At 39.4% G+C, this 13,039-nt stretch overlaps 1 protein-coding gene across 2 annotated transcripts in view; it reads right to left on the minus strand.

Moving 5' to 3' along the window:
* CRHR2 (corticotropin releasing hormone receptor 2) overlaps positions 1–13,039 on the minus strand; it is a 163,809-nt gene that overhangs the window by 18,547 nt on the left and 132,223 nt on the right. For both annotated transcript variants that reach the window (XM_042802229.1, XM_033002880.2), the window contains one exon: positions 2,832–2,917. In XM_042802229.1, the coding sequence (XP_042658163.1) occupies positions 2,832–2,917 (86 nt within the window). The remainder of the gene's footprint in view (positions 1–2,831; positions 2,918–13,039) is intronic.

Genomic DNA, 13,039 nt, shown 5'->3' on the forward strand with positions numbered 1-13,039 from the left:
TCTAACACGAATGAATGAAGTTAGGGAACACAAGTACTCCCTGTGGGCACCTCCCTCCATCTCTTGAGGCATGCTGCTAGAGCATTTGTTGACGGTAGCAGTGGTAGCCTATATTTGCACAATGGCCAAATAATTTGAGCTTTGTCCCAGGAGGACATCCAAGTTTTAGACACTTCTCAGCCTGCCTGCACAGGAACAGTCCCAAGTTTGTGACCAGCTTATTGTGTAACCCAAGATGAAATCTCCTAGGGTCCTCAGGCAATGAAAAACACAAGTTTCTTAGGGCTTGGGAGAAGATATTTTGAGAGGGAGTCCATGGGATTCCATATCTGAAAATGTGGATAAAGACTAGAAGTGGAGCATGGAAAGAAAGACAGCTTCCACGTTGGGTTGTGAAGCCACAGGTGAGTTTGCTAGTTAAAACTTTCTGACCACTTGGAGAAATGTGTTCTGGGAAAATGTTTGCCTTTGAATCCTGCTGTTTGTTCCCACACCCTGAACTCCAGAGGACAAACCCTTTTTACATACCTCCCTTTCTCTCCTTCCTCCAGACAGTTTATGATCTATCAATGAGGCTTGCATTAGGCTGGATCCTTGAGATTCTCTGCAGCCCAGGTGACTGGTTTCTTACACCTCAGGGTGATATGTAAGTGCATAATTTAACTGCTGACCATGATGTGCCCATGAGGCTTGCTCTACTCCCATCTTTAGATTCTGTCTGGAGTATAAATGCTCTCTCTCTGCAACACCTGCACACCCAATACAATTGTTTAGGGCTGTCTTATAAATAATAAACAAGCAGTTGGTGATCAATGAAGCATAAGTGATTATTAAGAGAACTGTTAGGGGTTAATCTTTATTATTGGTGCTATAATAGCATCTTGGGATGTCAGTTGCAGAACAGCACTCGTGTTAGATACTGTACAAATGCAGAAGACTGTAAATTTGCTAGAGTCTGTATAAATTTCTGTATAATACCGTAATAGGTAGATAAAGACAACCAGGTAGGCAGGCAGGAAGCACAAGAACACTGCTAATGTCAGGACAGAACGACAGTCTTAAAGTAGCTGCCATATCATTTAATATTTGATTAACAAATGTTTGGACTACTCAGCTCTAGAACAGCAAGGCTTGCCTCAGGCTTTCCTGGAATTACAAGGGTTTCTATTTAGGCTGTGAAAAAGAAGATTCCCTCACAGGGCTTGTAGCGAGGATAAGATCACCGTCATCTGTTCAAGGGTGAAGGCAGTTACTTTAGTTTGCCTCAGAATCTAATATATCTAATGCTCCCTGAAAACTGTGACAGGGAGAAAAATGCACTGAGATTTGTATCCATGTCTTTTCATTCTAGTTTTAGTTTTATGCATGAGTTTCGAGCATGAAAAAGGGGTATTTTTCCCCTTCATATTTCAGGAAATGTGCAGAGAAGTGTCTGAACAAGAAAATCAACCACATCATTAGCTTGGCATTTGTCCCCAAAACCTGGACAGGATTAAAAGGAAGGAATCAGGCAAAACAACAAAACCCCATTACTGCAGCAAAACTGCCTCCAAAGCTAAGAGCAGGCTGATTTGAGGACATCAAGATTCAAGCTTCAGCTTGATACACTAAAATTTTATCTAGAAATGATTTAGAGAATTGTGACCAATCCTACCCGACAAAACCTGTGCTATTTCCCAGTGTAAGGACCTGTCTCCCTAAATGCTCCAACAATCTTGCAAGATACTACAAATGGTAAGAGAGGAAGGGCACTCAGCATTTCCTGATCTCTAAGAATTTGCTTTTAGACTGTTTAGACTGATCTAAGTTCACACTGCTTCTGGAAGGGTCCAGGCCACCTTCATTCTGCTGCCTGGGGCTAAACATTCCTGTCTTCTCCTTTCTGCCACATTAGTGCTTGTGAGGGTGAACCAGCTAGGGGAACTGATCTACCCAAGAAGCCAACCCATGTAAAGGTAATGATTAGTTGAGGATCAGTTCCACGATGCAACCCACCGAGTGGTTACACTAATGCTGGTACCAGCTGAAGGGAAGGGGCACAATCGTCCTTCATTCCCATACCCTATACTTTAAAAAGAACATTAATCCCTACTGTAAGTACCTGTATGTACACTGTAATCATCAGGAATGATACTGCTAATGATTACAGATATGTTAGGAGTGTTCGGCCCAGGCTCTGTTCTTCTTTTACTTCTGGCTCTGCTAGCATATTAGTATGGACAAGGATCTTAACATGCATATGCACATGGTTTATTGGGAAGTCTTGATATTGTATTGTTCTGCATCTACAAAACAGGAGACTGGGACAGAGGAGCAACCCAGCAGGGCCTGAACAGTTTTTCACTGATTCCCCAGTTTAGCTGAATGAATGGTCTAGTCATCAGTGAAAGGACTTATGATATTTTTATATAATATAATACATATGCTTGTGTACATATAGAAATTGATAAATTTCCTATCATCACTTGTAATCGAATCCTTCAGATTTCATTAGAAGAGGGAAATTTCATTTATGTGTTGGGCATGTGCAAACCTGAAGGAGGTAAAGAGGCTGGTGGCTGCAGCAGTGCACGTGTCTGTGCCTGTAAGCCTGGGCTGTTTGCATTGTTTGGACATTGAAATGGGGCGGACAGAAAAAATGCAGGCATGTTTTTACAGATAGCCTGCAAAAATAAATACCGTGTATGTACCTGACTGTATGAGCTCTGGGGGCAAGAAAGACCCTCTGAGATCAACAGTGTCATCTGGAAAGACAAAATGGGACAAGGATGGACCAGGCAAGGCAGTTCTTTGTTAACATCAAAATCAGCAAGAAGCACCAGCTGACTTACCTGTACTGTATTGTTTCTGAAGTGGTTGACGCTCTCAGCTTTGTCATTAAAATCCTAACTATGTTAAATAGAAATACAAAATTTATCTGAAATAGAAGGAAGAGAGAGTCAAAACCAAGATCAGTGAGTCAAATAATGGCTTAAAGGATGTGCTACACCTTAAAAGCTACATTTTGCAGTTCCAATCTGATTGAAAACAGGTTTTACCATTTATTACAACAGACTCAGAAGTTTACTAAAAATATCAGATTATGCAGCACATATCCAACAGCTATTAATGTTTTCAAAACAGCAATGAAAATGGAATACAAAATTAATAATCCCAGAAAGGAACTTTTTTTTACTCCCTTTTACTCCTTTCCTGGGTGCCACAAGGAACTAAGGGTGGGATTTGTTTGGCTGTCTCTGGCTGAGCTGATCCCAGGCTCCCCGCACAGCGTACGGGGCAGCAGTGTGCTCTGCTGACACGGCGGGCGTTCGAAACCCTCCTCCCATCCCACAGCAGCGCAGAGGTTGGGTAGGGCTCTCCAGGCCCAAAGGACAAGGCTGCATTGCAGAGATCTGAATGTGAGCTAGTCACAAAACAAAGCAGAAGAATCATACCTGAAAAGCGCTCATTTTTTTTTTTTTTTTTTGCACCGTCTTTAAAGGTGAGATGATGGATTTGCTACTTCCCTTTTTAATCTGCTGAGCTAAGTAATTATTATTTCTGTTGCAATCTCACCACTGAGAATTGAGATGAGCTCTAATTACTGTTGTTGTAGCATCTGCTAGCAAGTTTCTTACATAAGTTTCTTCTCAGTGTAAACAGGAAAGAAAAAAAAACCCTGAAAAGAAGATTCTGAATTGTAGACTGTAATCAGCAGAAGGATTTGGCACCTAGAAGCAACTTCTGGGTTGCTTTCAACACATAAAGTTGGGTAGCTTACACCATACTGATCTGTCTCAAAATTGTTGACGATGTACACTGTTAGAACTACAGAACTGTTATTTATCTCAGGACTGCTGAGGTCACAGCCTAAGCTTGTGAAAAGATATTTATCTCACACGCATTTGCAGAGTCCCAGGGCTCTTGCCATTTTGCAGTCTATGAATGGAACAATTCTGTGACTGACTTCCAACTATCTATGAACGTTGTAGCAGAGCTGCCAATTTAAAGGTGTTCTCAAAATATGCCTTTTTTTTTTTTTTTTCTTTCTGTGTAATGTGGTATATTTCAATGATTACATTATCTTGGCATCCGTCATATCATTCCCTGAAGCTACTGTATCACTGTTTATAAGAAATGGTGCAATAAGCACCTGAATAGACACTGGGAGACTGGCAGTGTTTGGAATCATATACATTAAACACTTACTATGTGCGATACAAAAAGGCTGCTCTAGGAGTTAACGTGACAGTTTTTGAAATTATTTTCTTAGCAGAGCAGGGTCTTAGGGAGTATAATAAATAAATAAAACAGTGCGGTTTGTATATTTGTTCTTGCTAGAATTGTCTTTGTCATATTTGAGAGCTTGAAGTCAACTTGTTCTCACTTATTTTTTCAGAGACAAAGAAAGTTCGTATCACTGGTTTGACTTGAATCTTAAACTCCTCACATTGGTGACTGCACTATTCCTCAATAACAGAAGTAGAAATGTTTGGGCAGTCTCTACTGAGGGGGAGGTGGATGAGGATGTCCTTCACCCACAGAAAGAAAACTTCTGCCTCTGAAATTCTGCTACCAAACCTTGAGGTTCATCAGCTCAGAGGCAGGTTTGGGTTACTTCTATTAAGGATGCAAAAAAGGCACCAATCCAAAACTTGTCACTTTTGCAATCATAATGGAAGGTGCCAGATGGAATTATAGACTCTTAGGCAAGGGCAAATTCCAAATATAAGCAGGACTAGTCACGTGGGATTAACATGATGAACTAGACTAGAGAAAGCATTTCAAGTTCCATGAGTCCTACTTTGATGTGACAGCAGGGAACTGGAAATTCAAATTGCCACAGGCTGCATCAGAAAAATTAGGAATTTTGATCTTCTCTGAAATTAAATTGCAGAATTGTGATTCATCAGTCCAGAAGGAGAATTGCTAGCTGAAAAGTTTGGGAGTTACTTCACTAGAAATACTCTTAGTCTATATAAATATTTTTTTTTTAATTCTCACACTCTTTCCTCTAAGTTCCCCCTATCCAAGGGTTACAGAAAGAAACCAGTGATGACATACAGAAAGGATGTATTAATACTTCTCACCTAGACTTTCATGTATGTTTGCACTGATCCCTGGTCACAGCTGGCTTGCTCATCTGGCTGGCAGCAGTAATATCGACTGTCTCAGTTGAAGCTCACTGTCTGTTGGGTACCACCAAAAGTTGAGCATCCCAATGGAGGCCACATTCAGGGAGACAATTCAGCCACCCAAGCACAGACCGCAGTAGCATTTGAGGTTCTCTTGCAAAGCTAGGGCTTGTTGGCACTGGTACATGTGACACAGGGCTGGCAAGAGACCACAACTACAGCAGCAACAGGAAGGCAAACAAGCTTCCCAGGTATCAGAGGAAAGCCTGCTAGGGATGTTATTTCTATAATATTTTATAGGAGAGAGGAACATTAAGGCCAGAACAGAGGCATTGGCCACTCACCCTGAGTCCTTTTCCTAGTTCCTGCATTGAATATGCTGCATATCCTTAGTCACCTGGGCAGTGTTCAAGTCAGTGGATCTGAAGACAGACACTAGAATCCACCCAGGGCTGTACTCAATAATCTCAAGTCTGCTTTTCAGAGTGACCCTGCCCCTTCCATTAATGTCTGTAGTCATGTACTTGTCAACAAGGTGGATGGTCATGCAAACATTTTATTGTTATACTGGTTTCCTTCTAACTTTCTCCCAAAGTTCTCCTTTGCTGTGCAATTTTTCAGATTCTGGAGAGGATGCTTTAGGTCTCATGACTGCAATAAAACTGAGTACTCTTGTAAAGAGGACTAAGGTAGATTTCTACCCCTGAGTTAACTACTGCCATCTCCTTTAATAACTGATGGAGAAAAATAGCTACTTTTACATTTTAGTTCCTCCTGTCTGAAATGTTTACTTCAGCATGAGATAACTCTCCCCACTTTAAAGAGCCTCTTTATGTGACTTTATGAATAGACAGATCTGTTAGGAGGGCTTATATTATAGGGCTGTATTACAGGGTTGCATTTAGTTGTCTAAACACAGTCACTGAGAGCCGTTTTTGGTGCCATGGTGTGTCCTGCCTGACCTCAAACTACTACTTCAGAACTGCATGGGCTTTCTAGAGGATCTGTATCATCTCTGCCAGACCCATGTGGGGCTGACAGAGCATCTGAAAAGGTACCATGCACCTATGTTTAGGCAAAAAGACCTCTTCCTTGAGTTAGATTAAATAAATCCTATCTTCATAGTCTTAACGTTTCCCAGTGGACCAGCTGTGAACACAAAGTCACGCTGATTTTTAGAAAAGCATGAAGGAACATATGACCACTTCTTTGTCTAATGGTTGATTGCATTAACCCATTGGCACTTTGGTGCTGCATTAATAACTGTAATTTACAGAAAATCTGTCCCACTGCTCACTCAAGGCTCCAGAAACACTGATCCCCAAATCCACCTTACCTAACTGTGGAAACAAACTCAGACCCGGGAATTTTATTTTCTGTTCTGATCTTCACAAATGGCTATTCTGTAAAAAGCAAACCTGGATCTAAACTCCTCTGGATTTTTAGGGAGAGTGTCAAGTTTAAAGTGGCCCAAACTCCAGATCTGACGTTTACTCACACAATTCAACTTTTTTAACATTTAATAAATGAATTTAAAATGCCTTTTAAAGCCCTGGTAGTCACCTAAGGACAAATGTCAGACCTGATACCCAGACATCTGATCACCATGAATACCCTGATATGTAAAGAAAGAGTGTGAGGACAAATAGTCAATGACACAGCCCAAGTACAGTCTTAGCTTTCAGCAACAGGCAACTCTGAGGACTTTTTGAGACAGGCATTAAAGACTCATCTCTCTGCCTCAGTGAGCTTTTCCTCCCTGAACGGGCCTAGTCCATTAATTTGATTTCCTCTTGGTTTCATCTTTACAGCACCAGTGTCATTGAATACTACACTTTAGAAGTTCACGAGGAGGGAAAAAAATTTTAAAAGAAAATAAATTTGCCTGAAAAACGAAGAGAAACCCATTCCAAGAGAAGGATGGAAAAAAGTAACACCAAAATTTGGTCTGTATTTCCCTTCAAACCAGAGTCTGTTTTTTTAAAAAGGACTGATAAATGGGACAGGGGCAAGTAGAGCATCCTGGGCTGGCTGGAAGGTATTGGAAAAATGAGTCACATATATCAGCCCAAGAAATGATGGCTGGGATGCAAAGAGGATCGGTCAATCAAGATAATCCTATGGACTTTTTTATGCATAAAGTAAGGTTAGAAAAATCATTCACATCTCCTCCTGGCTTTAGAATCTATGAATAATGTATGCAGATCTTTCAAGGCTTGGTTTTCTACTTTCTCACAGGGCTACTTTCCACAGCTGTCACTGCATCAGGACAGGACACAAGTGAAGCTTTTGGCTTGTTACACACAAAGCTCCTGTTCCTGGCTTCATCCCACAGGCTTCTTCAGTAAAAAGAATATGTAATTCTTCCCCATTCTAGATTAGCTACCTAAGAGAGAAAAGTGGAGTGACTTGGCATTGCCTATAAAGCAATTCCATCACACTTTACAGTGAGGATGAGAAGAGTAAAAACATAAGGAACTGAGTTGGATTGGCATTATTTCATTTTAGATTACTGCTAGGTAGCTGGTTATCCCATGCTCTATTTATATGCAGTGGAGAGAAACAGGCACTTTTCAACAGTGGTTCATTTGACATATTTTAAATGAGTGTTTTTGGATAAATACTGCTTGGACTTGAACCAGCTGCCCACACAAATCATCCAGTTATCTTCAGATTGTCTAGGGGTATCCCACCTGAGTTTCAGCTGAATGAATGTGGCTGTACCTACTGAGGATCTGTGACATCATATTATATGAAAGCTGAAAAAATGTTTTGGGACACCAACATCAAGGATTCCCTTTAATCTCTATTAAGGTTTCTCTGGAAGATCTTTAAGACTTGAATAAGATAACCTTTCTAAGGCAGATCTTAGCAAGCAAAACATTCCAAGGCAAAAGATGTAGATGTGGTAACATCAAAATACTTGTTTCTGGTTTTGCCTTCTACAAACACATTTCAGTGTGTTCAATTTTAATGATTTCTTTTAAAAGAACACTCCTTGATTTCAGAAAGATATTTGGCTCGGTAGTATCTTTTAGTAGCACTCAAAGAGGTCTAATCTGAAGATCAATTTTCACCACGTAATAAGATGGGTTTTTATTGTCCATTTGTCCATAATGGGCCTGATACCACAGTTCATAGGGATGATAGCTTGAGTTCATTCAGGACAGAAGACACAATCTGGGAATCAAATAGAGAACAGACTGCTGCACACAGCCTGCAAAAGCTGAAGTCTCTGAAATGAAAATGGAGCTATTTTCTCAGCTGGAAAGAATCCATACAGTTCTAGCGACTACCAGATTGATTCTGATTTACAAGCAAAGATGATGAAGCCTCTGGTGTTTATTCCTTACATATATATAGTAGTGTTTCAAAGGAAGAAAGATCTTACTACTGCAAAGTGACTTTTCCTAGAAAAGAGCCTCTGTACTGTATCTAGCAAAGTACACAATTATTTGTCAAGGACTTTCTTGTTACTATTGGATCTCTATGTCAACAAATTAATTTATGTCAGAACTGGACAGCTCTAACAAAACCCACACATCAGTTCCACAAATGGATACTGATAAATGGATATTTAAGAGAAGTAATGATGACAGGCAGTGCATCCTTTTTATTTATCTTTAATCTCAGTTAATATTTTTATTCATTTCTGGTTATACATGTTTTCTGCTTCACAATGAAAAATAGAACTAAGGATTTTTCCCTTGATATTTTTTGATAGATACAATGAACCAAAGGCAAGGTATTGAAGAAAGAATAAAACAGCTTATTTCTTATTCTCTTACTTTTGTTTATGATGTGCTAAGAATATCTTTATTGTTGGAATAAGACCCTCTCCAACTACAGATGGGAAAGAAGTAGTTTGCATATCTTGCCAGGGCTTTGGAAGTTTAGTGTTTCCATTTCTAAATTGAGATGAAAATTCAGAGCCCCAAAATGGAGTTATAAGCCAGTGATCCAAAAAGCATTTGGACCATCTGTTTTGGCACTGATCAATTACAATCTGAACATACAAACCCAGAAGTTCTTTTGAACCAAAGGAAACTTTTCAGTGAAAGATTCTGATTATAAAAATTTTCTGTCATAAAACCCAAACTTAATTTGAGAGGAAATTTATCTCCTTTTGTAAGATGAAAAAGCCAAAATATTCCAAGATGCACAAAAGAGGGAACACTGACTGGGAAGGCTTCTTTGCAATTTTCTTTAAGATCAGGAGTTTAAATGGGAAGTCATTAAGCTCTCTCTTTTGAGAGTTTAATGGGCAACTAGCATTTATTTTGCTCATTTCTGCTGGGCTTCTTACTTTATGCTTCACAGAAAGCTTGTACTTCTGTGTTTCCTAGAATGTTTGCTCCACTTCACTCCCAGGAAATGTAAATATTATTCTACCTAGACTTTGCATTTTTATGCAGTGTGGTAAAATCCACCCCAGGATTAACCCAAATTGGCATAAGAGCAGTCATTTTAGCTGAAGCATTATACTGTCATCCTGACCTCAAATGAATAATCTGCCAGTTTATTAAGGCCTCATTTTAATTTTCTGTCATACTGTCCTGACATGATTCTCAGACAGGGATTTTTATCACAAAAATTTCCCTTTCACAGGTCATAGGAACCACAATGACTCTTTTTGGCATAGAGCAAAGTGCTGGAAAATGCTATCTGATCAGGAATAATGAGACGTGATTAAGAAGAGCGAGGCTTAATGCGGCTGATGGTCATGATTGGGGAGACTGTGGAAGAGACTTCCTAGAGCAGCAGTGAAAGACCAACTGTTCAGGCAAGCAAGGCAAGACTATACACATCCTGAAGATTGTGTGGGATGGAGTTGTGTTTTGGTGGGGAAGGGAGACAGTAGTAAATGAGCAGATGCCTTCCTTACGTAATGCCTGTGTTACACATCAGCACACAGAGCCTTTCCTTTGCCCACACTGTCACCTAAACCCAAGTCCAAACACAATTCCAGTCCTTGTTGGGATCACACCATTTCCTCACTAGAGCCCTGCATCATGCATGTCCACAGCCTCTTTACCAATCTTATAATCCCACCTGTGATCCTCTTACTACTGTGCTGGTCCTTCTGACTTTCCTGAAACATTCTGTTTTCAAGAAGCTTTGTTAAAGAAAGATACTGCAGGTCACTCAGTCAACCACCATGGGGTCTCTAGTCACATGTGACTCAAGAGGGCTCCTCTCCAACTATTTCTCCTGATGAACCAGGAACACACCAAATGTTGCACCACCAGTAAACACATACCCTTGCAAAAATAACAATGGCACACAGGGAGCTCTTGCCTGGAGGGAGTGATAGCCCCTCGACAACCACCTCATCACACCAGCCCACTGACAATGACCAAGATGACATGACAGCCTAAAACATGGGCACCCTCCTGTGAATAGCCCACCTGGAAGTTTCCCAGGCTGGGCAGGTTCAAGTTGCCGTGTGTTGACAGTAAGAACCACAAGAGAGGACTCAAAAGAGAGTCTTCCTCCAAAGAGGAACAATCCAGCAACTTGCTGATGAAATGTCACTTCCTATCTGGAAAGTATTCTGAGTAAGACTTGACAGGATGAATTTTGGAGAAAGGTTTCTGGGCAACTGCTGTTGGTCATATGAGTTCCTTACTGACTGTGGAACAGAATTAAAAATTATAGAAAGAAAGAGACATTATAGAAGTGTACATGGTATTGGACACCTTGTTTGACATTATTGACTCCACAGCTACAAAATGGGAACAACAGGAAGACAGTAATAGTAATTGGCAGAACTGGAGATAAATTCTGGATGGATTGTAATCAAATTAGCATATTATCCTGTGTGTAGCTATGACAGCATGCTCACAAACCAGTGAAAATTATGATAAATGTATTGTAAGAAAAACTCAGCGATGTCAACAGTTTGCAGGTCATGAACTACAACCTGGTTAGCAATAGAAGACCTGGGAATCTGTCGAGAGAAAGAAATTTTAAAAAATCAATAGGAAAAATAAATTAATCAGCCATCCACTGGTTGAAAAAAAACCACAGGTCAGTCAGATAGGAAGAAGAAGGGAAAATGTAAAATACATATCAATAATAACAAAAAAAAATTCTCAGTCTCTGAACAGAACAATGCAGAAGCAGAAGCATAAATGTGAAGAGAGTCAGCAGAAATGAAGAAAATATTCAGAGGAGCAATTATATCATCAAGGAAGATGCTTGCACAGAACCAGGGAATGTTTTCAGAAAAAAACAAAACAAAACAAAACAAAACACAAAACAAAAATGAAACACATACGGATACATACATAGGTGCAATGCTTCTATATATAAAATGGGAAGTGAACAAACCTTTACAACTTTTTTAGAAGATCAAAAGAAAAGAACTTTAGCAATGTGGACTGCAAAATTTTGAGTGGAGCTTTACAGTCAAGCAAAAGAAAATGAAGATCAAGACTAAGATGCACTACAAATTTTATCTATTAGATGATATCAGAAAGGAATGGATTCCATAAATATTGGGTAAGTTGCTTAAGAAACCCATTTCCCCTACCTGCAATACTTTGAAATACATATTGGATAAAGATGCATGTAACAGGATGGCAGAAAGAGAGCTCTGCTCTTCATAAGTGTAAATGCCTATGTGATGTTAGGATAATCCTGCAAAAACAGAGTGCAGCGCATTCCAAGAAAAAAATTAATGTATAAAAACTGTACAGTATCATTACACTGATAAACAAGGACACGGGATAGGAAGAATTATTGAGTCACGTCCTATAGTTACTGTACAGTTGTATGAAAACATCCTTTGCACAAGTGGGCAATATTAAATAAGTTGTTACTATTCCTTTACTTCTATTGGAAAAAAGCTAATGAAGTCTACTTCTATGAATGCTAGAAGTTTTGTTAATTTAGCTTAAATATATTAATGGTCACTTATGACAATTTCCTTTTTGTCAATAATAATAGTAAGCTGAAGTGCATCCACTCTCCTCTGTGATGTACTTATGGAAACCACCATATCTTTCCACAGTCTTGGCTTTGAAAAACTAAACAAACTCGGATATTTACTGAAACTTTCTCCATGATATGGTCTTCCAGAACATCAGCCAGTGATTGCTATATATAACGTGTCATAATATCCCACAATCTGAAGCTGAGCTTGAGTTGGACAAATTCTTCACAAGTACTGTAAAGAAGATCATTTGTAGAAATAAGGTGTAAAGGGGAAGAATTACATGGTTTGTGATGTCCTCTGAAACAGTCATCATGGTGACAAGGGACATCCAGCAGACAGTCTACCCAGGTTTATAAAAAATTCAAATTTGTTTCTCCAAAGCCTCCTACAGAAATTTGGCTGTTAGAGGTTTGGAGGGAAGAGCATTATGCATAGAAATACAAGAAAGAAAGGGTAGGAATATATATATTTAGTCTTTTCTCAATAGAGAGAGGCTACCAGTAGGTCTATGCTGTTTTACATAGACCTTACTGATCTATAAAAGATCTATAAAGAGCAGGCTGGAAGATTTTTAGTGACACAAAGCTACTCAGGATAGCAAAAATAAAGGCTGATTGCAAAGAGCTGTATAGGGACTCACAATACTAAGTGACCAGGCAATAACATTGCACATGAAATCCCATGATATAACGGTAACACAATGGAGAAGTAAAGCAATCTTAACCTTACATGAAGAGTTATGAGCTCTGTGTATTTTCATTCACAAAAGAAATGTTGGAACTACGCTAGCTAGCTCCCTGAAAACTTAATCTCAGTTCCCAGTGGTACTCAAGAAAGGAAACAAAAGATATTTGGAATTACTGAGAAAGAAGAAGAAAATAAAAGAAAACAGGATGCTGCTATAAAAATCCATTTTTGTGGTCACACCTTGAGTATTGGGGCAAGTTTTGATCTTGCCACCACAGAGATGCTACGCTGTTAATGA

Source organism: Tyto alba, unplaced genomic scaffold (assembly GCF_018691265.1).
Source record: "Tyto alba isolate M040663 unplaced genomic scaffold, T.alba_DEE_v4.0 Super-Scaffold_38, whole genome shotgun sequence".
In the NCBI taxonomy this organism is placed as follows: Eukaryota; Metazoa; Chordata; class Aves; order Strigiformes; family Tytonidae; genus Tyto; species Tyto alba.